The sequence below is a fragment of the Protopterus annectens genome, chromosome 8.part1 (genome assembly GCF_019279795.1).
Source record: "Protopterus annectens isolate FY-2018-M chromosome 8.part1, PAN1.0, whole genome shotgun sequence".
Lineage (NCBI taxonomy): Eukaryota > Metazoa > Chordata > Ceratodontiformes > Protopteridae > Protopterus > Protopterus annectens.
Genome location: NC_056742.1, coordinates 244,905,556 through 244,931,092, shown reverse-complemented (window position 1 = coordinate 244,931,092; position 25,537 = coordinate 244,905,556). Strand labels below are relative to the sequence as shown.

General features: G+C 39.7%; 1 protein-coding gene across 2 annotated transcripts in view; it reads right to left on the bottom strand.

The window, feature by feature from the left end:
* Positions 1-2,585: 2,585 nt before the first annotated feature.
* Positions 2,586-25,537, bottom strand: part of CBFB (core-binding factor subunit beta) — a gene marked incomplete at its 3' end in the record, with an annotated part of 1,040,029 nt that continues 1,017,077 nt past the window's right edge. For both annotated transcript variants that reach the window (XM_044081839.1, XM_044081840.1), the window contains 1 exon segment: positions 2,586-2,681. In XM_044081839.1, coding sequence (XP_043937774.1) covers positions 2,586-2,681 — 96 coding nt within the window.

The following is a 25,537-nucleotide window of genomic DNA, read 5'->3' as shown; positions in this document are numbered from 1 at the left end:
TCTACACAAATTGTAAATATAGATAACATAAAACAGTCAGCTGTATGCTTTTCAGGTTAAAATAGTGTAGTACATAGGGTTAAGGCAATGACCATAAACCAGCATTCAACCACTTAATTCCCTCAGATGGCACTCGCATACTGTGCAACTTTGAGCATGCCATTTAAACACATGCATCACTACCAAGCTCCTTAAAAGGGGTCTGGTTAACCTCTTCCATACTGCACCTGAACATTATCAAAATCAAAATCATGCCTTTTACCCAAGAGAAGTTGCCATGCTATTCCTCACTTTACAATTCACATTGGCCTGAATTCAACCATTACCTACCTGCCGTAATATGAATAAAATTTGCCTATAAACTACTATATTACTCAACTGACCCTCATTTGCTCACATGTGCATCTTGGAAGAGCAAAAATCCCACTGTCACTTTAGGTCTGCTCACAGACATTCATATCCATAACTTAAATCCAAAAATATATTTAGAGACTTGTGTGTGTCTGTTGTTGTTGTTTGTCTTTCGGCTTTTTCCTGGTAAGGGGTCGCCACAGCGGAACTCCGGTCCGCTAATGATTGGCAGTAGATTTTTACGAAACGCCGAGGTGCCAGCTCGACGCCCAACCTTCAACGAAGGCACGCCCATTTACACACGCATGTCTTTCGAACGCTACCCAACCGCGGGGAGGACATGCAGACTCCACACAAAAGGCACTCCCAAGCCAAGCTGTGTGTGTCTGTTAAGCTCTAAAATAGATTTTTACTTCCACTTTTGTATATTTCTTCCAAGAATGCAGTCACTCACTCACTGACTTAAAGACCAGCTCTGCAATAACTGAACATGTCACTGTGGGTTACATGATGACTTTACTTGCAGATGCGCATTCTAAATGGAATTTTTAACTTATACCTGTTACATAACAAATTATACAATGATGGGTCACTGTTACTCAAAAATGACTATACTATTGGACAACCCAACAAGTGTGCCTGTTCTTAATCGAGCATATACCAAGAGAAGAAAGTCTAGCTGCTAAAGTACCATTGGCTTAATTATACAAAGACACTATTCAAGAAAGGTAAGCAACTTCTTTGTTAAATAATGTCATTGTAGCAATAACCCACTGATGGGTGTGGCTATATCAGGATTTACTCACAATTGGTATTCTTTAACTACTCGAGTTTCGCCCTCATGATCAAACCATGCCAACCATGGGTATCTGTCATACCCACTTATGGGTTGTTGCTTAAGAAATCAATGATGCACATTAACATTTGTTTTTTGTTTTTTTTTTTTTGGAAGATTAACATGAGTTGCCTCTTGTATTTATACAGTTTTCTTAATGTTAACTATACCTTATGTGCAGAAAAATAACTTGTGCTCTGCATAACTGACCTTTCTAGGTCTATTTCTGATGGCTAATTTTTTCATTGTGGAATGACTCACATATTTTCATTAACTGATTTGTCACTAGTCATTTGGAGGTTTATGGGTGAATTACAGTAATGGCAGGCGGGTGATTCGTAGTATGTTTAAGTCTGATAACTATTTCTGCAAATTTTCTCCTAGAAAACTGCAGTAACAATGGACACTGTCCAGTCATCAAATGTAAATGAATAAAAGCAGAAAATTAATAAATGCTAGAGAAAAAAGGTGCATGAAACTAAGAAGTGCTAACACTGCCTAGAATTTTGCAGAAGGTCCCTTATTTTGCCTCATATTTTTCACCTGACCCTTGTAAAATATTTGATTTTCTGGTATATCACTAAGGATTACAGTCAGAGAACAAGGTCAGTAATTAAAGTTTCATGCTTATTTTTTTCAGAAAACACATGCTAATGTAAAACTGTTGTTCTGTTAATTAGAACATTTTTTTAAATATGTCCCTGATTTGGGGCATTTTTTTCTGGTCACTTCAGAGTAAGGCAGAGTAATAAATATAAAGCAACACATAAAATACTTACAAAACTGTTAACCAAACTAAACAACGCAGTCAATAAAACTTAAAAATGCTTGGCTGAAAAAAATCTATTAAATATATTCACATTAAGGCCTGAGACTTCGTGCTTGGCACAGATGATATTACACACCCAGGGTGTGTGTGCCTGCACATATGATATCACATACTCGGGGGGGGGGGGGGTCTGGTACTGATGAAATTACATGTCCAGGAGTCTTGTGATACAAGAGCTTTCCCTGGCTTAGGCTTGCTTCCACAGATAGGATAAACTCAAAGTGGTGAAGACAAATTCCGAGATGACATCATAACATGACAAGAACTTAAAGATCAGACTTCTAACTACATTTTATAGCACAGACATTAGTACTCATTAAGCTTATGAACACTAATTTATATTTAGACAGCTAGTTACAAGCCAATGGAAATTCACAGATAAATGGGTACAGAGGAATTGTGTTCACCTCCATTTTGTATCCTAGCTCAATCCTTGGCTATCTCAGGAAACAGACAAGCATGCAACTTAAAAGACTGCCTCTGAAACATGTAATGGGTTAAGTAGCTAAAAAAAAAAAAAGAGAGAGAGACAGAAAGAAAGAAAAATGTTGTTTACATTCAAATACCCACCTCCATTTCCTCTCTGTGAGATCGATTTCTGTCTTCAAAATCACGGGTCCTTCTGCGAGCTTCTTCTAAGGCCTGCTGTGCAATAGCGTCTTCTTGCTGTTATTCAAGATAAAAACATAACCATGAGGAAGCACTCACTTATTCAAAAGCCTTCTTTACTTTGCAAATTTAAAGTGTTAAAGTGTAAACATTATGTTGCTCACAGGAGTCCTAGTAACAACCAGAAAGATTTTTGCAAAAGGACTACAACCTGCAACAAACTTGAAGATTATGATTTTTTTACTACATAATTTAGGCAAAAGTATTTGCATTTGTTATTGAAAGTAGTTTTAATTATGAAAATGCTGCCTTCAGGGCATATCTACCTTTTACTGACTGCAAAGTAAGCATGCCTTAAACCGTGATGCTACCATTGGGATTGCACACTCCTAAGGGAAACCTGGATTCTCACTCCCCCTTCCCAGTCTAGATGCAACAGGAAACAAAACAGTCAAGAAATCCTCCGTACATGCTCTGTTTTCTAAGCAGTTGAATGACATACGTTCACACCCACACACACACTGAATGCCCCTACCCTCACAGTTACCTAGCTGATTACCTAACTGGAGGGCTACACCTAAGTTACACCCTGACCAATACACAAGATGCGCTGCTGCAGGTTGTGACAAACTGCTACGCAATGCAAACAATCCCACCCCTCCTGGTTGTATACATGCACTACTACCACGTTTCTGCAGCATCCCAGAAATTACACATGCCCATCTAGAAACTGCATTAGGCCAGTTTTAACCACTTCTCCAGGTACCAGTGGTATACTCTGAAGGTGCTTCTCATGGAACAAAAAGTCACTGTACTGTCATAGTGTTCAACACCAGGCTTTGTTATACTACACAGACGGGTGTTCCTGCATGGGCAGTGATCAAAATATAGACGGTATTAAATACAGTCATACCAAGTTTTCCTGCTGCTAGGCTCTTAGCCAGCAAAAGACTAATATATTGTATCATTGGCTAACCACAGGTGAATCACAACTTAAAGTTTGCTCTCTCACTGTTTGGTGACACTGACACAGGCTAGATCAGAGCTATTCCTATTCCTGAATCCCTACTTGTGAAGTCACAGCCACTTGCTGCAAGTTGATACATCTGTAGAAGCAGTCAGTGTAACAAGGGGGAGCTTACCTAATGGATGCTCACCTAGCAGCTCCCTCCAGTACCTTTCCCAACTATTGGTTCTCTGTGATTTATACCTGTAGTTTGCTCACTATCGGGGTCCTACAACCAGTCACACCGCTTCAGAAAAAAAAAAAGTTAATATACCTGCTGAGTTCTCAAAAGAACATCTAGTAGGTATTTTTGGTAGTCTTTTCCTCCTGTTTCTGCTGGCTTCTCCTCTGTGCTCTTCGGCCTCCAAAGGAAACAGTGCCTTTCATAGTCGGATGACAGCTGGGATTAAACATATATTAAAAAAAATGCAAGGCTATTTACTTTGATGAATAAGCCATAAAAATCACTCTGTGAGATTATACTAAGAAGAGATCAGGGATTTATAGGTCATATTTACTTATAAGGGGAAACATGCTAAAGTCAACAGGATACTGGGATGCATAGCATGGGGACAGATCCTTTCAGCAGAGCATACTGGTAAGATCAAATCTAAAATATTGTTATCTGGTACCGTAAGCCACACAGAGAAGATAAAGTCAACTCATAGAAAACATGGAATATAGAGTCAGCAAAGATGCAAAGGAAATGGATATGTGAAAATTCTTGAAAAGCTCGGCACGTGCACAACAGAAAAAGGGATTATGATTTAGATGTACAGTTAGGGCACAGGAGGCAATAATAGAAATGAAAATAAAGAAACCTAGACATGAAAAAAGGACAAAGGCAATAGCTGGAAGGTGAATGCTTCAAGACACATTTGAGAAAATACTTCACAGCGTGAATAGCACAGCTCTACAACCTTTTATCTGAGGTGGTAGCAGGGTGCAGTTCATTACAATGGTCTCTGAATGTCTGGGAGTGAGGAAGGAATAATAGGGGTAATATTGAAAGGAATAGAAGTAATGGTAGGAGGTTAGATACAACACTCCAGTGGACTCCAAAGACCACAAGATGTTATTCTTTCAGTTTGTTCATATGAAATCTCTACTCTCTGCTTACTAACTGATGAAAAGCACCTCGGACATAAAAGGAAGCATGACAAAAGCTGTGCAGTGTGCTGCAGACTGATTTTAAATTTACTAGCGTCTTAAAGGCTGCTTTCTGGGTGCAGATTAGCATTGATCTTAGCCACCCACATGGTTCCCTCTCATAACTCCACTGAACAAAAGCAACACAACGTTCCACACTGTATTACCTGTGAAAGGTAATACTATTTATCATGTTTGTGTACATGCAAGTAGGCTGGTCCATGAGCCTTTTGCAGTCATGACCTAGCTAGAAAAATACATTTACTGGTGTATAAGGTGATGCTTTTGTAACATATTACTAGTAAAATATACAATAATTCGCTGTATTAGGTATAAATTCATTCCCAAGCCAGAGTGCCAGATATCCTGATATTTCACTTACTACATCTGAGATCCCTTATCTTCCATGTGTGTGTGTGCATATGTGATGTGTGCATGTAATACACTGAGGTACTGTGTAGACGGAAAATAATGTCATTCAATAAAATGGTCCATAGGTGGAGCCAGAAATAGTTGATCTGTCATGTAAAAAGATGGCCAGCAGAAGGAGACAAAGTAACTCTTCTATAAAAACTGAACAAAGAATGGAAGCAGCAGAGATGACTGCCTCCCACTACAAGGGTAATTCAGAAGCACTATATCTCTGCTCATTTGCTCACTGTATTAAGAAATCCAGAAAGGAATGGGTTTCTTTTGTTTTGTTACTTGACTGAATGCTATATTATATGCTGTATTAACGCAACCAGGAGTGAAATGTCTGCAATACTTCCTGTTGACTGAAGCAGCACCCTTGTAGAAGGTGGTGTGCACTGATCTGTTCCCTTATGCGTTTGTGTGCTTGCACAGAAAGTTGTTTAGTTTACAATACGCTACCGAAGGCACCAGCATATGACGCTATCACAAATGTGTGAATTGTTATAAAAATACCTACTTCTGTCAGCAGATGAAAAACTTACTTCTCAACTTGGAAACGTCAAAAATCTGGATAAAGGCCCATGAAAAGTAAGCCAAAAATCTGGACGGGGATTAACATAACATTTGCATACATAATTGTGTGACCCCACCCACTCCAATGGAATTGTGGGCCTCCACCATTCAAACACAAATTAAAGAACAGACAAAATATAAAACAACAAATATCCTTAAGAAAAAGCATGCTAACACAAAACCTGTTAATCTAACAAGTTGTAAGTTTATAACAATATTTAAAATCTGTCCCAGTTTTTGGGTCTTTGCTGCCCATTAAAGGCTTTAGGCAAATTTCTTGTGTTAGGAAGTTGACAGGTATTATACAAAGTCATAAAATGGCACTAGGGCTTAAATAAAACGCAGAGCTACCTCAGATAACTGGCTTATTGATGGCCCTACCCAGGTGATGAACAGGTCAACTGACTGAGAGCAGGCTGACAGCCAGCAGGCAACTGGGATGGGGGTCAATAAAATACTGTTTTTATCATGATTAACTGAACTGTGAAGGATTCATTTTATAGCATATTTTTTTCTCAAAATGTCATTTGATAAACCAAAGCATAATGAATGAGTAAATATCCTATACCTCTTCCACTATAATTAATTATTTTCAAACAATTAGTACAAATTAAACCTGTGCTAGTTAACAACCTGACTACAATGGAAGCTAGTGGTGCGGGACAAATGATACACACTTTGGAGTGGTAGGGCGAACTAAACCAAAATTAAGGCAGACAACTGTAACCCAACAAGCACATTTGCTATGAAGGAACATCCTGAAGTGAGAAAAATGAAACATCCTGAAGTGAGAATAACTAACCAAGAAGTCATGAGAAAGGAAGTGCAAGTCTTTGTGATTTTTTAATTTATTTATTTAATTGTGTTCTGGAAGCCTCGGTGGTACAGCAGTAGCGTTGTTGCCTCACAGCAAGAGGTTCTCCTGTTCGATTCTTGGCTGGAGTGCCTTCTGTGTGGAGTCTGCATGTCCTCCCCATGGTCTAGTGGCCTCCGAAAGACATGTGTGAATGCATGTGCCTTCGCTGAAGGTTGGGCATTGGGCTGGCAACTCGGCACCCTAAAAATCTACTGCCAATCATTAGCGGACCGGAGTTCAGCTATGGCGACCCCTAACCGGGAAAAGCCAAAAAGACAAACATTTAATTGTGTTCTGGGTAAGACGACTAGTCCTTGGACTCTTCAGCCTTTACCCCAGCCAGAGACACAGACATACAAAATAACAAAATGACAATACAGTGTAAAATAATACAAGAGGTGACAAGCAATAGCAGATAATACACAACATGAAAACAATACAGAAAGACAAATTAACCTTAAATTGTTACAGAATAAACAATAATTCCAAACAAAACCAGTGGTTGGTTGGCAGTGGCCAGTTTACAACTGAGCCACAATTTGATTTATAAACTGAACAATAGGTAAAGTTAAACAAAAACACGCAGAGAAGGCAGGAATATTTCACAAAACAAAGAGGGCTAAAAGCACAGACGTTAACACTGAACTAATTATGCTTACTGAACACTTTCTAGAGTTCTTTCTACTTGCCTTGAAATACCAATAGATTAAGCTCATTTTTAATATCTTCTGGTAGATGACTCTATTGCATTGAGTCATTCTTGGAAAAACTATGTACCTTGAAGAGAGAGGTGAGTTAAGTAAAATGACAGGGAGTGCACATTCAAATTTGGGAATGAGCAGTTTGATTCAAAGGATTGTCCTTGCTTCAGGTGTGAACAAATTCAGATGTTCTGTAAAAGCATTTTGTCTGGTACAGAAATTTGCAGATGAACATTTTCAAGACTAAGCATTTTGCTGCAAGACCAGAAAGATAGGTTTATTTGAGAAAGCATGAAGGAAAAGAGAAGACCAGCATCTTTACGCCTCTCAGTCATGTTACATGTCACTTTGGCATTTTTAAGAGCTGACGATATGTTTGGTTTAATATGTCAAATGCCAAATAAAGTATTTCTGTGTCACAGTACTTAATAATGTCATGGTTTTCCCACCTCTTGAGATGAGCAGGACATCTTAGGGTGGATAAGCTGTTAGCAAGATTATTCTGGGAAACAGAAGACTGGTCCCAAAAACATTGCACCTTGGGGGAACCTTAGACTTTAAGATTCAGATTTCTCAGTAACAGCTTCCTGAAATGATTCAAAAGGATTAACTCGATAAATATATCTTAAATCAGCTAACTTCACCATTACGGAATCTCAGATTTCTCGACCTTTTCAATGGAAATTTATCAGCTGACTCAAATGCATCATATGAACAAAAATAATCCTGTAAGCCAATCCCCATACCTCCTTCTTTAAATTAGTTCTACTCTGGTTTAGGTGACAGCTGTTGGCATGATGTGCTTCTGTTAAAATGACACGCTGGGGCATGTGGACTGAGTAACAGGTGCTGGGTTTATTCTGTCAAGAACACTGTATGCCATGTTCAGTGGACTATACTGATTGATGGGGTGTCCCATTTATACAGACAGAGTGTGAAAAATGGCAACCCAGCAGTGTACACATAAATTCATACTCAACACTCGCATTCTCATAACCCCGCTCCTCCAGCTCACCTCATTTTGGAAAAAAAAAAGTACATCTCTCTTCCAATGAAACCCCTACACACTTAAGAAATGTTACACACTGTTTTCAGCCTTGGCCTACTATAAGACAGGGTAAAACATATTGTGAGCAGTGTCTCTACAACTCTAAGCAAGTTGTGTACAGACAGGTCTCCATTACAGGCATTAGAACGGCATATTGGTCAGCTTCTCAAAGAGATGTTCGAAAAAAATGAACTAAGAATGAGTACATGCACCACTGCCTACACACTAACAGAAGGAGGACTGGTAAAATCCAGTTCAAAAATGTATATATTTTTTAACCAAAGCATTTAACTATCAAATATCCCAACTCAGATTATCTTTCCAACTCAAGCTTTTTTCACAGAACTCATAACATTCACAACAGAAATTGAAAAGGATTTCAGATGTAAGTAATTTGCATTTTGCAAATCAAGTAGCACAAGTCCGGAACATGGAGATTAATTACCAAGACTTTAATCACCCCCTTTACAATGTCTGCAACTTAAAATTACCCAATATTCCACAAAGGGGACCATTTTAATTTTGTCAAATAAAGTTCTGTTGAAAGTCACAATGAGAGGAATTGTGTGGTAACTGCCAAGTATACTAAAAATTCAAATGAGAGACAAATTACAAAACAGCCCCCATCAACAACAAATACACAGCTCTGACGTGTATTTAACAACCATCATCAGTGGTACTCACTTTCAGAGACTGCTGTTTTTCTTCAGTCTCAAACTGTCAAATATCAGTGTTTGTTGCTATGAAGTCCCTGTGTTACCAATTTGGTACACTGAATCAAATAGATACCAATGGCAAAACAGTTTCAGTCTACATTAATCTCACAAATACTGCTGTACAACACCTGCCTCCAGTTATCATGTCTACATTCTGCCTGTTTGCTGCAAATAAATTTATCACCACACATACACTGTACATTCTCTAAACTTGCCTGTTTACAGACAATGCCTGCAAGTAGAAAGTTTTGTGTACACCTGCACATATAATAAAACAGACAAAAGCAGTCAGTGTCAAAAATAAAACCAGAAAACTATCAACCACATCGCACCAGACCACACTGATTACTGTCAACAACATTTACACGTCTGAGTACAGGTAATATTTTATAACCTGGCAAGCAATATATGGTGAACATATCAATTAAAATAAACACTGCCAACGCTGATATCTGGAGAGTGCTACATTACCTCATGTTTTTTGACATCCTGATAACCTTCTCACCCATAGTCACATCACTTTTTATAGTCCAGTTTGCAAGAGCAAAACATGACAATGAGGGTTGCCTAACAAAAGGACGTGACGAGGTCGTCTCATAAGCAAAACACGTTAACGTGACATCATCTTTGGTTAGTCTTGGGAGGGCTGCATCCGTAAACAAGTTTTTTGTGTTTTAAGCTATGCGACAGGCAGTCAGGCACTGTCTTATGATGCTGATATCATCAAATTTGAATGAAGTCAGTGTTAAATAAAAATTGTAAACAAAAAAAAAAAATTGGGGATTTGAAGAGGCCACTCAGGAATTCATGGTACCCAATTATTTTGCCTCAAAACCATGGAAATCTGAGGAAGTCGGTAAGGTTGAGTGGTATGAAAGAGCCCTTGTGTGCAATAACTACTTAACATAACAATGGGGATTAAAACACATTGAAGAGAGACCTTTCAGCCATGTTAGTTATAAACCTCACCATTCCTACTTGTACACAACCCCTTTTAGCATACATGCCTCTGAAATGTCTCTTCATTTTGGCTGTAATATTCTGCACTGGTACTAGAAAAGCGAGAGTGCAATAAATAAGTAAATCCAAAAATTACAGACTTATCATGCTCCACAAAATAAATACATGTTAGCACATACTGTCTTTCTACTGTATTTGTTTTGACATTTGTTACTCATTAAGTCTTTTATCAAGAGTTACAAAAGTTTCTGACTCTTGCTCCTTTGTCCCACATTCTTTATGTTTACCCATACCCATATAGTGTGCTGCTAAATGGGATTCCAGTAGAGTGTTCAAGTTGTTCTCCACTGCTGGGCTATAAACTGGTCACGTACCACATTATCTCACACTGCCTGATACTAGAGAGATGGACACCAACACACAGGTCAAAGGATTTTTTTGCAACCGCATGGCAGTGCTAATGCCTACAAAACCAAACCAGCAAAACCACTCTTCAGTAAGTAAGAAAACAAGGGTACTTGCGTATTATACGGTGGTTGTTTTTTTTTTTTTTTTGGTAATAAAATGCCTTTTGTTTTTCTGATTATGCAGATGACACTTCCAAAATAAGTACACATTTAGCAAAGTAGAATTTTAATGGATAGGATATAATCAATAATTTGCCGAGTAATGAAACATTTTGCACCTGGTTGCATTAATACGCAAGTACCAAACAATATGCATTTACAAAGCAGTACTGAATTTAATCCCAGAAAAAGTAATTATGCTGAAATTGCATTGGAATGAGTAATGCCTTGAAATTGGGGAGGGGGAGCATTCTTGAATAAGGTCTGAGCTAAATTTCAGCTTGGCCATACATTCTAAAGATGTGTGATTACAAACCATGGAATTTGTTGGAGCATTGCTCATTTGAAAACAATACAGAATGAAACACAACTTTTAATAACTGACACCCAAAGAATGCTCTGACAGTGATTAGAAAGTACAGTTGTGTACACTTACCATAAATGTAGATGTTCGAGTGTATTCACTGTTGCAGTTATCACATTTGGGTTGCAGGTGCCATGTCAGACTCTAAACCAAGTGGAGTCCCACAAGGCTCAGTCCTGGGACCTCTCTTGTTCGGTATATATTTCTCTGAGGTACAGGCTAACACAGGAGGACTATGGCTGACAAAGTTTGCAGATGACTGCAAACTGGGGGCCATAATCGACTCGCCGGCTGACATAAGTTCGGCTTTGTAAAGGGCAGATCCTGCCTTTTAAACCTGGTTGATTTTTTCGAAACAGTCACTAGAGCCATTGATGAGGGCAAAGCAGTCCATACAGCATACCTGGACTTGGCTAAGGCCTTTGACACAATACCCCACTCAGGCATCATAGATAAGCTAAACAGCTTAAAAGTAAACCCTTATGTCACTAGATGGGTTGCAAACTGGCTAAAGGACAGAACCCATAAAGTTAAAATCGCTGGAGCAATGTCAGACTCAAAGCCAGTCACAAGTGGTATCCCACAGGGATCTGTCCTGGGACCCCTCTTGTTCGGCATTTATTTCTCAGATGTTAAAGCAAACATGGGAGGGCTGTGGCTGACAAAGTTCGCAGATGACTGCAAACTAGGCGCCATAGTCGATACACCAGCAGATACACACATCCTACAAAAAGGCCTCAATGAAACGGACAACTTGGTGCTGTAGTCACGGCCTTAAACTAAATGCCAAAAAATGTATAGTCATCCCTTTTGGAAAAAACAAAGTACCCACAAATTATCACATAGACAGCAACCCACTGAGTACGGAAAAAGTAATCAGAGACCTAGGGACCCAAGTAGACAGCGACCTCTCATTTGACACCCACGTTGCCAAAGTGGTTAGAAAAACATTCTACCTTGCACACCTCATCATGAAAGGTTTCACATCCAGATACAAGGATGTCATTGTACCCCTATATTCCTCCCTCATCAGACCCATGATTGAGTACAATGCCCCATTTGGTATGTACCTCACCCGGCACTTGCAACAGCTGGAGAGACCACAAAAGTACCTCACCAAAAGGATCAAGGGTCTCCAACATATGTCTTATTCTGCCAGACTAAAGAAACTTCAGCTCTATTCAGTAGCATACCACCTGCTCAGAGGTGATCTCTGCCTGACGTACAAGGCCATGTCCAATCAGGATCTGATGGACATGCTCCACCTCAAAAAATCCAAATCCATCAGGACCATGAGAGCTAAAGACTTAAACCTCGGCACAAGTATGAATAGGACATGCTGGAGGGATAGATTCATAACCCAGAGGCTTCCCATGCTTTGGAACAGGATCCCAGTTCGTACTAGGCAGAGTCCCTCACTGACTCTCTTCAAGAGAAATCTTGATGAGTGGATGGGAGATCGTAAGTTTACCCCAGGGGTCACATCTGTGTCACTGCTAGACAGGGGCACAGTAAACTAATTCTATTATATAAGGGGACCTTCACTGTGTCACTACTAGACAGAGGCACAGTATTCTAGATTTATTCTGTACATTTTTGTACCACTTCATGGGGTGGCAAAAGCCACATCACTATGGCTAGGCTTACAAATGCCCCAGGGCAGATAGCCTAGTACTATACTATGAAACTATGAAACAAGCATCCTCCAAAAAGGTCTCACAGAGACGGATAACTGGTGCCACAGCCATGGCCTAAAGCTAAATGCCAAAAAGTGCATAGTCATCCCCTTTGGGAAAAACAAAGTGCCCACAAATTACCACATAGGTGGCAATCCATTAAGTACGGAAGTAGTAATTAGGGATTTGGGGACCCAAGAAGATTGCAATCTCTCCCTTGACAATCACATTGTCAAAGTGGTTAGAAAGACATTCTATATAGCCCACCTTATCACAAAGGGGTTCACATCTAGATCAAGAGAGGTCATTGTGCCCCTCTACTCATCACTCATCAGGCCCATAATTGAATACAATGCCCCATTTGGGATGCACCTTACCTGACACCTGCTACAACTAGAAAGACCCCAAAAGTACCTCACCAAGATGATCAACGGACTCAAACAGATGCCCTACGCAGTTAGGCTAAAGAAACTCCAGCTCTACTCAGTTGCTTACCGCCTACTCAGAGGCGATCTGTGTCTGACGTATAAAGCCATGTCCAACCCACAATTAAAGGACATGCTCCACCTCAAGAAATCCAAATCCATCAGAACTACACGCTCCAGTCACTTAAACCTCAGCACAGAAATAAATAGAACATGCTGGAGGGACGCATTCATATCCCAGAGGCTCCCCTCACTCTGGAACAAAATCCCAATCCATGTCAGACAGAGCCCCTCAATGACCCTCTTCAAGAAGAATCTTGACGTTTGGATGGAGATCATAAATTTACCCCTGGGATCTCTTCTGTGTCACTGCTAGACAGAGGCACGGTAAACTAACCTTAAATGGGCTATCTTCTGTGACCTAATATACAGAGGCACAGTCAACTAATCTAAGAAGGGTGGCGAAAGCCAAACACACTCTGGCTAGGCTTGTAAATGCCCTAGGGCAGATAGCCTAGTATCAACATATGAACCTAAGCCCATTGTCAGCAGAGGCCCGGGGAGACAAGCTCCACAGAAATACAATCAATATACAATAATTAGATAGTACAACAGTATACATACTATAAGATGCAGAATGCATATCTTCTAGTTAGTCTATACAAAGTAGTATTCCATACAGTTTTCGAGTAGATACAGGTTCAAAAAGAATTACAATGGGTGGAAAACAGACTTGCACTACAGTTTCTGGTAGCAGAATATGTGCATGTACCTGGTACAAAGTCTAGAAATACAAAGCTTTCTGAGTTACAAAAATGTGTTTTAAGATTTGTCTAAACAAAATAAGGCCTTTCAGGACAGTGAGGCTAAGACACAAAAGTCTGAGTTCGGAAAAGCTGCATCTCAAAGCCAGAATGAGTAACAATTAGCAAAGGAAATTCATGCTTTTTATGTACAACCTAGAACAGATCTAAAATGCAAGGAACTATGTTTTGGATGTTTCTGGTGTGGAAAGATCTACAGCTGATGTGAAGGAGTTGATCTGGAGGAATTGAACAAGGCGCACATGACTCTATGCTAAGATAAAAAGATGTATGTATGAAAACAGAATCAACAGCAAAAGTAAATTCATTTATAAGAGGGGCATACACCTAATTATGAAAGAAAAGTGATAACTTGTGAGAAAGTAAACATTCAGCAGAGAAACCTGTTGCAAATTTCAACATGTTAAAACATACCACACCTTAAACTAACAACAAAGAGTTCATGCAAATGAAAGACAGTAACAATATAGAGAGTGTGATGAAAGGAGAAAATGCCAGCCCAGGTAGCTGGAATTTTGTAAATAATTTATGTCATTTGTGAATATCAACATGATTTATACAGAAGTGTGACAAAGGGAGATACTGCCAGCACAGCTGTCTAGAATTTTGTAAATGGTTGTGTCTCATTTGTGGATATCAACATGATTCATGTAAGATGCTTGTGTTACAATATATTAGAACTGTATTTCATATAAGGCAGTTTGTACAGACGTGTGCTGATGAGGTATTTTACAAAGTGCTGTTTGAAATATATCCACAGTGTACCCTGCTGGAATAGAACAGAAATGTACATGCACTATTGTAACAGTTTAAATGTTTATTTTAACAGTGGAAACTAGAATACAGGTGGTTAACTTCAGAAAAATAACAAATTAAATTACTTTATGGCTAGGTCATAAAAATGTTATCTTTCAGTTTCAGTGCAGCAGGAGAGACAATGCATGTACTATAGAAGTTTTCTGTATTGTCTTTAAATGTGGAGGAATATAAATTGTTTTATGACTTCCACCATCTGCATAAAATCTGAGGTCTATGTATTTTAACACGTAGATGCTAAATGCTACCAGCTGCCATCAATGGTTACTTTGGGCCTGAGAACTAGGAGTCAGATGACAAGCAATTATGTCATTCCGCAAGTTATCCTAGCAGTAATATTTGCGATATTAATTTGGGAAGTCTCAGAGAGACAACATTCTGTATTCTTATCTTGGACCTTGACAACATCAAGATCCATTCACCACATTTGTCTTGCTCTAAGTCTAGGGAACAGTATAATTCTTTCAGACATAGTCAGGAATATAGCAACACTTAGTTTAGATATTTTTCTTTATTTATTTGAGACTGTCCTGCAATGTTTTAAATATTTCCTGTGATTTTGAACTCTGGTGTCACTGTAAATATATTTAGTATTCTCTTGTTCTTTTATTATTTATTATTAAATATATTTAAACCTTTCATTGTGGCTGATCTGTGTAGACATACTTAAGTTCTAAGAGTACTTGCAATATTTATTTGGGTGACACTGTGAGCCACTCCTAAAAGCCTTGCTCTTGGTCAAACTAGCATTTGAATTGATAGTAACAATACACAGTAAGATTGGATAGCCTTTGTTAAGTGTCTTAAAGTAGCTGATAAAGGGTTCTGGTGGCAATGACAACTACCTTACAGTCTGTGCAGAAGGGGGCATAGCTAGTAAACCTGTGCCAGCCTTTCCCAGGTGTGTGTGTGTGTAAAGCAAATCTCCAACAGTGTGTGCGTCAGCTACTTGGGCAGGGACACGAAGCACTGGTTGGACAGAGACAGTGTTGGAGGACTTGGCTTGGAACCCTGGCTAAGGACTCAACTCTACAGCTGTGCCAATGAGGTGTCTTATTGGGGATCTGGAGAAAGAGGGAGAAACCAGTCCCAGACTGCCTGTGGTCTCTGTGTGCTTTTAAGGGAAAATGCACTTGTTGCAGAGAGCTGCATCTGGAAATACTGTGTTTGTACCGGTCATCCTCCCAATGTACATCCCCCCACTGGTGTCAGTGGTTAAGACTGAGGCTCCTTGATTACTGCTGCCAGTGATGGGATGTCACAGAGTATTATAATTATTTTTCAAAATACAGGTTTGTTAAAAATGAGCTGAGGGGGAAAGTCTGTTAAGAACTCCTGGGTTCAGGAATAGGAAACAAAACAAGGCATACTGAATCAAAGACTGGAGTAAACCAAGCAAAGACACTGACAAGCTGAAGTGCCAAATGCACTACGTGGCTGCAGTGGAAGTCCTCCATATTCCTCTGTGGATAATGTGTAAAGCATGCAAAAGCTAAAAACTAAACTGTTCAAACAGACATGATAAGAAACAAAAATACCTTTGTCAAAGACAACATAACAGAAGTAAGTGTTCGGCCGACACAGCAGATGAACAGAGTAATAACTCCTTGGAAGGGCTCTCAAAGTTGAAGTGGTGGATGGTGATTTGAAGCTAGGAAGAAGACAGGAAGCTCTGCAGAACTGCAGAGGTGAAACCTGCTCTGGCGGAATATGGCAAGTTGTAGTGTTTGGCAAAAGTATGGACTGATGACCAGGTGCCTTACCTCAATTATTCCTATCTTGGGCACTTCTCTGATGAAGGCAGCAAAGGTAGCTGTGGCTCTGGCGGGATGAGTTCCATTGTGGAGTGGCACCTCCTCATTATGGCCCTGTAACAGAAACTGATATAACTGGAGATCCACTTTCAAATGGTCTGCTTGCTAACATGTTTATCTAATTTATTAGGTGCAAAATCCACAAACTGTTGCTATGACTTTCTGAAATTCTTACTTTTGTCCAGGTAATACCTGAGCTTCCTGTGCACATCTAGGGAGTATAAAGTTCTTTTTCCTGTGTTCTGTGGGTAGGGGAAGAAGGCAGCAAGATGACAAGTCTGATTTAAGGAAGTGCCAGTAACCACCTTGAAAATGAAAGTGGGGTTGGTTCAAAGAAGGTCTCTTTACACATCACAGTCTGTGACTCATTCCCTCTGAGCAGAGTTTACGGCCACTAACAATGCAGTTTTCCAAGTTAAGAATATGATTTCTACTGAGGCTACTAACTCAAAGGGAGGTTGGGTGAGCTTCTCCGGTACACGACTGAGGTCCCACGAGGATGGAGGGGCTCTACTGGGTGGTCTAATGTAGAGGAAGCCTTTAAGGAAATGTTTCATCATAAGTTGTGAAACCTGATGGGGTATCATGGGTAGGCAAATCAAGATGGCAAAGGCAAGGATATTGATGGAGGAACAAGAAAGGCCCTTAATGAAAAGCTTTACTTGCTATGATAGAACCGGGGTAGATTTGCAAGCAAGGGTTAATGTGGCCCTTGTTCTGGCATGAAACGGTAACTCTCCTCCATTTTGAGAAGTAAGATTTTTAGTCCTGGGCTTTCTTGCCTCTTTCAAAGTAGATAAGATGCCCTTGTTGAACAGCTGACCCTAAGGAAGGAGTGTATCATCCAGGCTGCCAGTTTCAGTTTATCCAGGTTGGGGTGCATGGTATTTCCCTTTTTCTGGGTCAGGAGGTCTACCTCTTGTGGAAAAAGCTAGTATGCTCATGTTGTGCAACAGGGGGAAAGAATGCTGCCTTAGACAAAAGGGTGCTATGAAGATTACCCTCAGCCCTTCCTCCCTGAACTTGATTATTAACCTTGGGATGAAAGGTATGGGAAGGAAGGTGTAGAGACACTGACCTGTCCAGAGGAAGAAGGCTTCCATCCTTCAGACCTGGATGACTTTGGCACTTCAGCAGTATCTTGGTAGCTGCATGTTTTCTTGAGACAAAAAGGTCTACTACTACTACTTCTGGGCACATCCTATAACCCTATGATCTTGGTAAAAACTGACTTTAGCATCTATCTGTGAGGGTCTACAGCAGATCTGCTCAGGTGGTGTGGCAGATTATTGTTCTCCTGAGGAGGAGGAGGACAGGGAGATGCCCGGATGAGTCATGGCTGCGCCATGCTGGACCTACTGTGGAAGGGTCCACTAGGCCTTGGCCCCTGTTCGGACTATCTTCTGTGGAGTCAGTCTCTCCTGGTTCTGCTGCCTCTCTGCATAGCCTATAAGGCAGGAAAGGACCAGGGCTTAGTAGAGTAACATCTACCTAACCCCAGGGGCTGTACCTGCAGGAAGTCTGTGACAGTTGAAGGGTCTTAGCCTTCACCTCCAGCTTTTTTAAATACAACATGGGCCTTAGATCCAAACAAAAATATCTTGTTTAGAGGTACATCCAGTATTACTAATTTTACATGCTGTGGAAGAGACTGCTCTGTTAACCAAGCATCCATTCACAACCCCTTTTTCCCATTTTTGCACATGGGGTTCAGGGTGTCATTTCAACAGCGTCAATCATCTACAGTCAAGGATTACACCACCAGGTGGCTAGCTCTGCCACAGTAGTTCTTCCACACCACACACTCGCATGCACACTTATAGCTACGGCCAATTTAGTGTGGTCAATCCACCTACTGCATGTCTTTGGAATGTGGGAGGAAACCCACTCGAACACAGGGAGGACAAGCAGACTCCACAAAGAAGGCACCACAGCCGAGAACTGAACTGGTGAACCTCTTGCAGTGAAGCAACAATGTTATCTGCTGTGCCACCCCCTATGTTTCCTAATAACTGACCCCGAAGCTGCTGTCTTGCTAGATGCTGCCAAAGCATCAAAGTCACAGTGCAAAGAATGTTTAAAAATCTGGAAGAGTCAGAGTTCCAACAATTCTTTTTGCAGAGCTCTATCTTCCATCTCCTCCAGTTTTTTTTTCATTTGGTCCAGAAGGGTTTCCTGGAATCTGACTATATGAAACTGACAATTCAGAGCTCTCAAGGGCCAGGGTAGCAGATGTATGCAAGGTACTGCTCTCTTCCTCATTAGGCAAGGGATTTCTAAGGGTGCTTGTTTTGGGTCCTCTCAGGACCTGAGAAAACCACCTCAGGGTCCAACACAGGGCTCTTGAACAGGTGTTAATGGGAACCCAGAACCCTATAAAACAGTCTGCCTTTCTGGGGGGCAGGTGATTGGGAGTCACACTACAGGGAAGAATATGAAATATCATCCAGAACTTCTAACGCTAGAGGAATGGCTAGAGGCCTGTGCTCAAGAAGTCTTAAGAAATATTAATTTTTCTTAGACTAGGGATAATTACAAACCTCCCAGCTGAAGAACTCAATCTTGTGGAGGGCATCTCCCAAGGTAAAATCCTCATGCGGTGAGGGTGAAGCAAGGTTTCCATCAGACTAAGTCAGCATATGACCCTGAAAAAACTTTGTCAACATATGGTAATTCAACCTCATTAGGTTCATACGAATCAGAATATTCCTGGGGAAAGGTGACCCTCATTCTTCTTCCAGAAGATCCTGTAGCAGTGATCCTACCATTCATGAGATCCTCAGCCAGTCTGACAAGGTCCTGCAAGTAGGACAGGTGTGACTTAGACCCAGAAGGCCTACAATGAGGTAAGCTGGAAACAGCCTTTTGTTTGGCCTTGGACATGTTGTCAAATGTTGCTGGCCCACTCTACTGATGGGCAGCTGCATGCTCAGTCATCAGTTGGACTGCTAAAGTATCTCTACTCCTTCGATCACAAGCATGGGTGAACTATCGGACAGTAACTGATTTTTTTTTTTGTCATGTATGCTTTGCGTCTGTGGATGCTTCTCCTCCTTTCTATGAGGAAAACCAGAGTCAGCCTGACCGACAGCTACAATAATGCATGAGGGCCACTGACACTCAATTCCATTCTCTAAAGTTTTCCAAATATTCAGCCCTAAGCTTCGTGGTTCTGGAGTTGAAACAAACACCTTGGGGAGAGTTGTGGAGGAGTATCACTACTGGTCAGGAACCCCACCATCAACTGGTAGATTCTTTGTGATCCAAATTAGAATTTTCGGTTGTTCAAGTTGCCCTAAAAGAGGTTAATTATCACTTCATTGATCATTATACATCACCTTCCATGTCCTGTGCAGAGCATAAATATCTTGAAGCCTTGGCCAAAATCTCATTAATCCAAACATTTCTGTATTGAGTGACTTCAATTAGCCATAAAAAAAAAAAAAAAACTGTCTAACCTAAACTTCTAATCTTAAGCATGTCCATTGCTGCCTTGACTTCTTACATGCTAACTCCTCAGAACAAATAGTCAATTTCTTACTTGGGGATCTCAGGATCCTTAAACTTATCTTAACTAACATGACTTTTTGCACGCACACCCCCGGCCCCCCATGTAACTTCATCCTCTCATTAAATTAAACCATAAATCCAAAAAGACCTTCTCTTTTAAAAGTTGCAGTTCTTTACCTGCAAATGACCCTGTGTTCAGGAACTTCTCAAAGGCTAACCTACAAATGCTCAATCACGTAAAGAAATTCTGCTATAATTCTCCAGACAGACTCATTACTAAAGATGGCACCTATGCCCCCTAATGTCTTTCTACATTTAAATACCTGTAAAGATACGTCAGTCATTATTTATACCAAATGTATTGGGAAATTTAAAAACAAACCTCTCCCCTTTACACTCAACGTACTGCGAAATGGTACAACACTTGTTATCAAAAAACTGTGTAAGAAGAAGAAGAAATTGCTTAAGGATTTTAACAGGTCACATTCTTTCTACATTAACATAACACTTCAACAAGCCAGCAAAGAGCTTAAGAACAACATTAGGAGTTTAAATCTGAGCATGAACTTAAAATAGCCAACACAAGCCAAAGCAACCAATTCCTCCTTTAATTATGTCAAGAAGTTCAACACTCAACAAGGCATTGAGCTTGCCCACAACACAAATACCCAATTCAGACCCCAAAGAAATTGCTTAAATCATACAGGAAACATTCAGCACAAATCTGGCACACTGTCATTTATAACCATCTCCCATATTCTTTTGTTCTAGTTACTCCATAAAATCTCTATGGAACATGTCCTCAAAACCTAAAAAAACACCACATTCATGGGAAACAACATACTGGGATGTCTGACTATGAGAGCCACTGTCTGAATTCTTACTTAACCTCTTTTAACCTATGCCCTTCCATGGGTTGCACTCCTGATGCTCTGAAAACAACCACTGTAATGCCTTTACATAAAGGTGGCCCTTCCACTGACCCTGGAAACTGAAGAACTGTTAAGTCTCACTAGCCTTCATGTAAAATTATGGAATGCATCATTCCTAGTGTCAGAGATACAAACACTGAAAACATTTCTTAGTTCTGGAAACTCATACATTTGGCTTTGTAAAAAGCAGATTCACTCTCCTTACCCTCTTTACCTTCTTTAAAAAAAAAATCAGTGAAGTATTACACAGTGGTTAAACAGTACGCCACAGCATGGCTTATCCTGACTGAAAACTTTGATACTATTCCCAATACAGGTATTGCAGACAAACTTGAAAACTTAAATAGAAACCTTACGTTGTGGGGCTGACAGGTAAATGGCTGACTGACACACCTTGTGCAGTAAGAGCTGCAGGTGTCACCTCTGTAAGTAAAAAGGTTAATGGTTGTGTACAGCAGCGTTAGGCTACTTATCAGCCCTCCAGTCTAATAACCCATGGCTTATGCTATCTAAATTTACAGAAAACTGGAAACTGCGTGTTGTCACCTCATTATCTACTAACACACAATTATCCCATCAAGAGTTAGACTTTCAAAGGAAATGGTGCAAGGACAACAGAGTCAAAACTGAATGCAACAAAGAAGCACAGTTTGAGTTGGCAACCTGTTCCCACATCCTGTCATAAAGATGCAACACCCCACAAAACTGACACTTTCATCACAGATCTAGGCATCTTTGTTGATAACTCTCTAATGCTTGACTAACATGATGCGACAGTGGCTAGGAAATACTTTTACCTGCCCCAACTAATATCGAAGTGCATTCTCCTCTAGATCCAAAGTTTTACTTTCCCTGTATTCATCTCTCATCAGTCTTCTTATCAAACAAAATGCCCCCTTGCAGAAGAGACCTCTAAGATCCCCAACTAAAAAGACCATTGGCCTTAAGCTCCTTAGTTATCCTAGCAGATTGGCCACCTTCTCCCTGTGCTCCGCCTTCTACAGCCTTGCCATGTAAAGACCCTGCTCTCTTTGATCTTTTATGCCGTCACAGAACAAATGGTTCCTAAAACACTTGTACAAAGGACCTAATTCTTCATCAAAAATTACCAAGACATGATAGTGGGATGGATTCGTATTCAACTGCATCCCACATCTGGAATAATTTCCAGTTCATGTCAGAAAAGTAGCTTTGCCCCTTTCAGAGTTACTCAACATGATGGATGGCCACGAGTTACTGGGTTTATCCTGTGCAGATTTCCTTAAGGCAGGAAATTATTGAGCTAGGAGCTTGCTGGCTAGGCTCACAAAAGGTCTAACGAGTAGCATAGCTTGGGAGGGGTGAGAGAGGGCAGCTACCCCAGGCACAAAGTGTTGGGATCCCAATTGCCGTTTAATGCACACTGGCTTTTAAAAGCCGGTATTCCATTTGCACTCAACCTTGACCAGAGCGCTGCAGCTCTCCCTCTGTTGGCTAAACTGTAGCAACAGCTTTGTAGAAGTGTTCTATTTTTGCTCTTCACTTGAAGAGCTGAGGGGGTGGCACTCTAGCTCGGACCAGCACAGGGCACTAGTTGGGCCAGCTACACCCCTAGTCATCTACTTCTGAACCTATGAAAATACAAAATAACCACATGACATTCCTTTTCATTGTTAGTTCACAACACAACAGGAACTGTGTGCTGAACAGTAAATATGTAAAAAAAAATTTTTAGCCACAAAACATTAAGAATCATGGTTAAGAAAAGGGGTTGTAAGGAAGATAGGAAGATTTTATGGAAAACTGCATTTTTACATATACAGGCAAGTAAGATTTAGGAAGAAAGTGCAGCAGGGTCACTTGGAAATGAGAATGAACTGTCATTGGTAAGAGAATGGATTGCATTGAACTGAAAAAATTAACTGTAACCTTAACATAAACATAGAAAAGAATTAGTATGGAAAATAAATGTTACATGGGCTATTTGAACCAATAGACATTATCAGAGAAGATGTCTGAATAAAGGAAAACATATTTCAGGCAAAAAAGGGATTAGCAGGAAAGTACAGAACAAGTGAACCAAAATAGTTCTGTTAATAAAGAAAGTATAGGAAACAACTAAAATGGAAGAAATAAAACAGAGGCTACATGAAGTGAAGGACAAAAATAGCAGACATGAAGCTTGAATAAATTAAAAAACATCTCAGATAAAAGGAATTACTTGGTACCTAAAGAAGAAAGATTTGGGTTACAAGTTGAAAAATAAATATATTTGTCCTTTAAGGAAAGAAAACTACTTTATGGTAGTAGTTCACAATGAAAGAGATAATGGTCTTCCAAAATCACCAAATAACAGAGGCATGCTGAGATGTTTAGTTTTTTAAAATGCAAGCTAAAATGCTGGAGAGAAAATATAGAAGGAACAACTGAGAAAGACTATGAGTGTTGGAAAAATGACACTTCTAAGGAAAATTTATTACAAAACACATCCCAGGCACAAAGAAATAGGATTTTGGTTTTATGAATGTATGATAAAAATAATTTATAAATACCTAGTGAATCACTTATTTTTGAGCCCTGTTGCCTATCATCAAACCACTCTCAGCCAAATGTCCCGTTCATTCCCTTACTGCAGAGGGAAAGCACGGACCATGGGGGCCATCGTGGACGGTTTAAATTTTGTTTTTTTATTTAAGCCTTACCCCCTGCACTCATGCAGTGGATGTCAGGGCTTAACTGCTCCTAACTTCTTTAAACAGTTGATCTCTACAGGAAGTCTCACATACTCATATGGAGGACCCACTTGTCCACTCTCCAGTTACCACCAGAGCAATTAGACTTTGTGCAAGTGCCCCCAGGGTCATGCACCCCCCCCCCCCCCCAACCTGACTTCTTCAGTTCTGGGTAGCAATCAGTGCTTTATCCCTCTGCACCACACAGCAAGTTAGTGCAGTACTTAATGAAAACAGTTACTTCATACAAACAAAGCAAAGTTAGTGCATGAATGAAATATGTAATTTACCTGAAAAAGGAGCCGCAAGGGACATTAAGAACTGGTAAGCATTAGCATGTTTAATTTCATGTATACAGAACATTCAGTTTGACCATACACTGTTAGACGCACAGTATTTTATTTACATGATGTAGTGACAAGGTATTGAGGAAACTAAGCATATCTGAAGGAATATTATTTATGTATGTATGAATATTCTTTTTATAGGGAATATATCTGTAGGCTAAGGTTTATTTTTTCCTAGTCTTTCTAAATGAATCAACATTCAATATGAGGCGAGGTAGCAGTTATAGGGTTAATGATTTAAGGATTCTAATGTCAATTCATTAACAATCACGTAATTGGTTTAACATGTGTATATAAGAAGCCGACTTTTTAATGGAGAAATGTTCTGATGAAGTCTACCTAGTGTAGATGAAAGCGCTCAACATTTCTATTTTATTATTTTAATAAAGAGTTTTTTACTAGCTACCTCGTTGGGATTTTTCGTCAACTTGAATGTGTGATGCGACTATATTAAGAAGACTATTCATTATAAATAGACTTGCATCCTGCCTCATTGAAACAGGGCTTGATTTTTTTACTTATAGTTGGCTGTTTCAGTGCTGTTTTGCATTTTATGTTTAAACACAGGTAACAGTTTAGCCATGACAATGCAGACAATATTAATGAAAAAAAGTCTGAAATTTATTTTGAGAGTGATAGAAATAAAGAGGAGATACATGGTTAATTAGGGATATGGCAAATTAAATAAATAGAAGGGAAGCTTTTGTTAAGTCTAGGCTTAGAGAAAACCAATGAAAGTACCAGTTATAACAGTTTTTCCCCTCCAATCCTACTCTGACCATCAGACATCCCATGTGGCCACCCTACTGACCTGTATGTTCCCTCTTGGCCAGAGCCCTAGAATTAACTTGTTCCATACGTACGAGGGGTCCCGTGGATAAGAAGCAGATGATGATGAAGACCCATACTTCTCAACTTTCCATATTTTTGAGTTCTTTATAAAATTTGTGCTTTTCTGGTAAAAATGGGAAAAATAAAGTAAACTTATATTACTCATCCCAACCAACACTGGAAACATTTTAAAACAACATGGAGTGATAGGTTAAACCCAATAAATGATATGCTACAGAATGAAAAAAATGGTGGTTAAGGATGATACAAAAAACAACTAGTTTAACTGTGTGAATGGTTTAAGTTGAGTGTCTAACAAGCTGAGAATATAATGACCAAAAACACATATTAGAGTGGAATACTGGGAGATACTGCACACGTGCAGAATGAAGAAGATATGAAAGGAAAATGAAATAATGATAAATGAAATGAGTACGAATATGGAGAAGTGTCAAGTTAATTTTGTGGATAACTGGGACAAAAGGAAGATAAGATATGGATACAGTTGAAAACATTACTTAGATAATGGAATAAACTTAGTAAACAAGTACACAAAGCAAGAAAGGAAATTATCAGCAAAAGCAAACATAATGTACATGAGCGATACTGTGATAATTTAAAGCATGAAAATGGAAGATTCATGCCAGTATATATTTATGTTTTTACGCGACTTG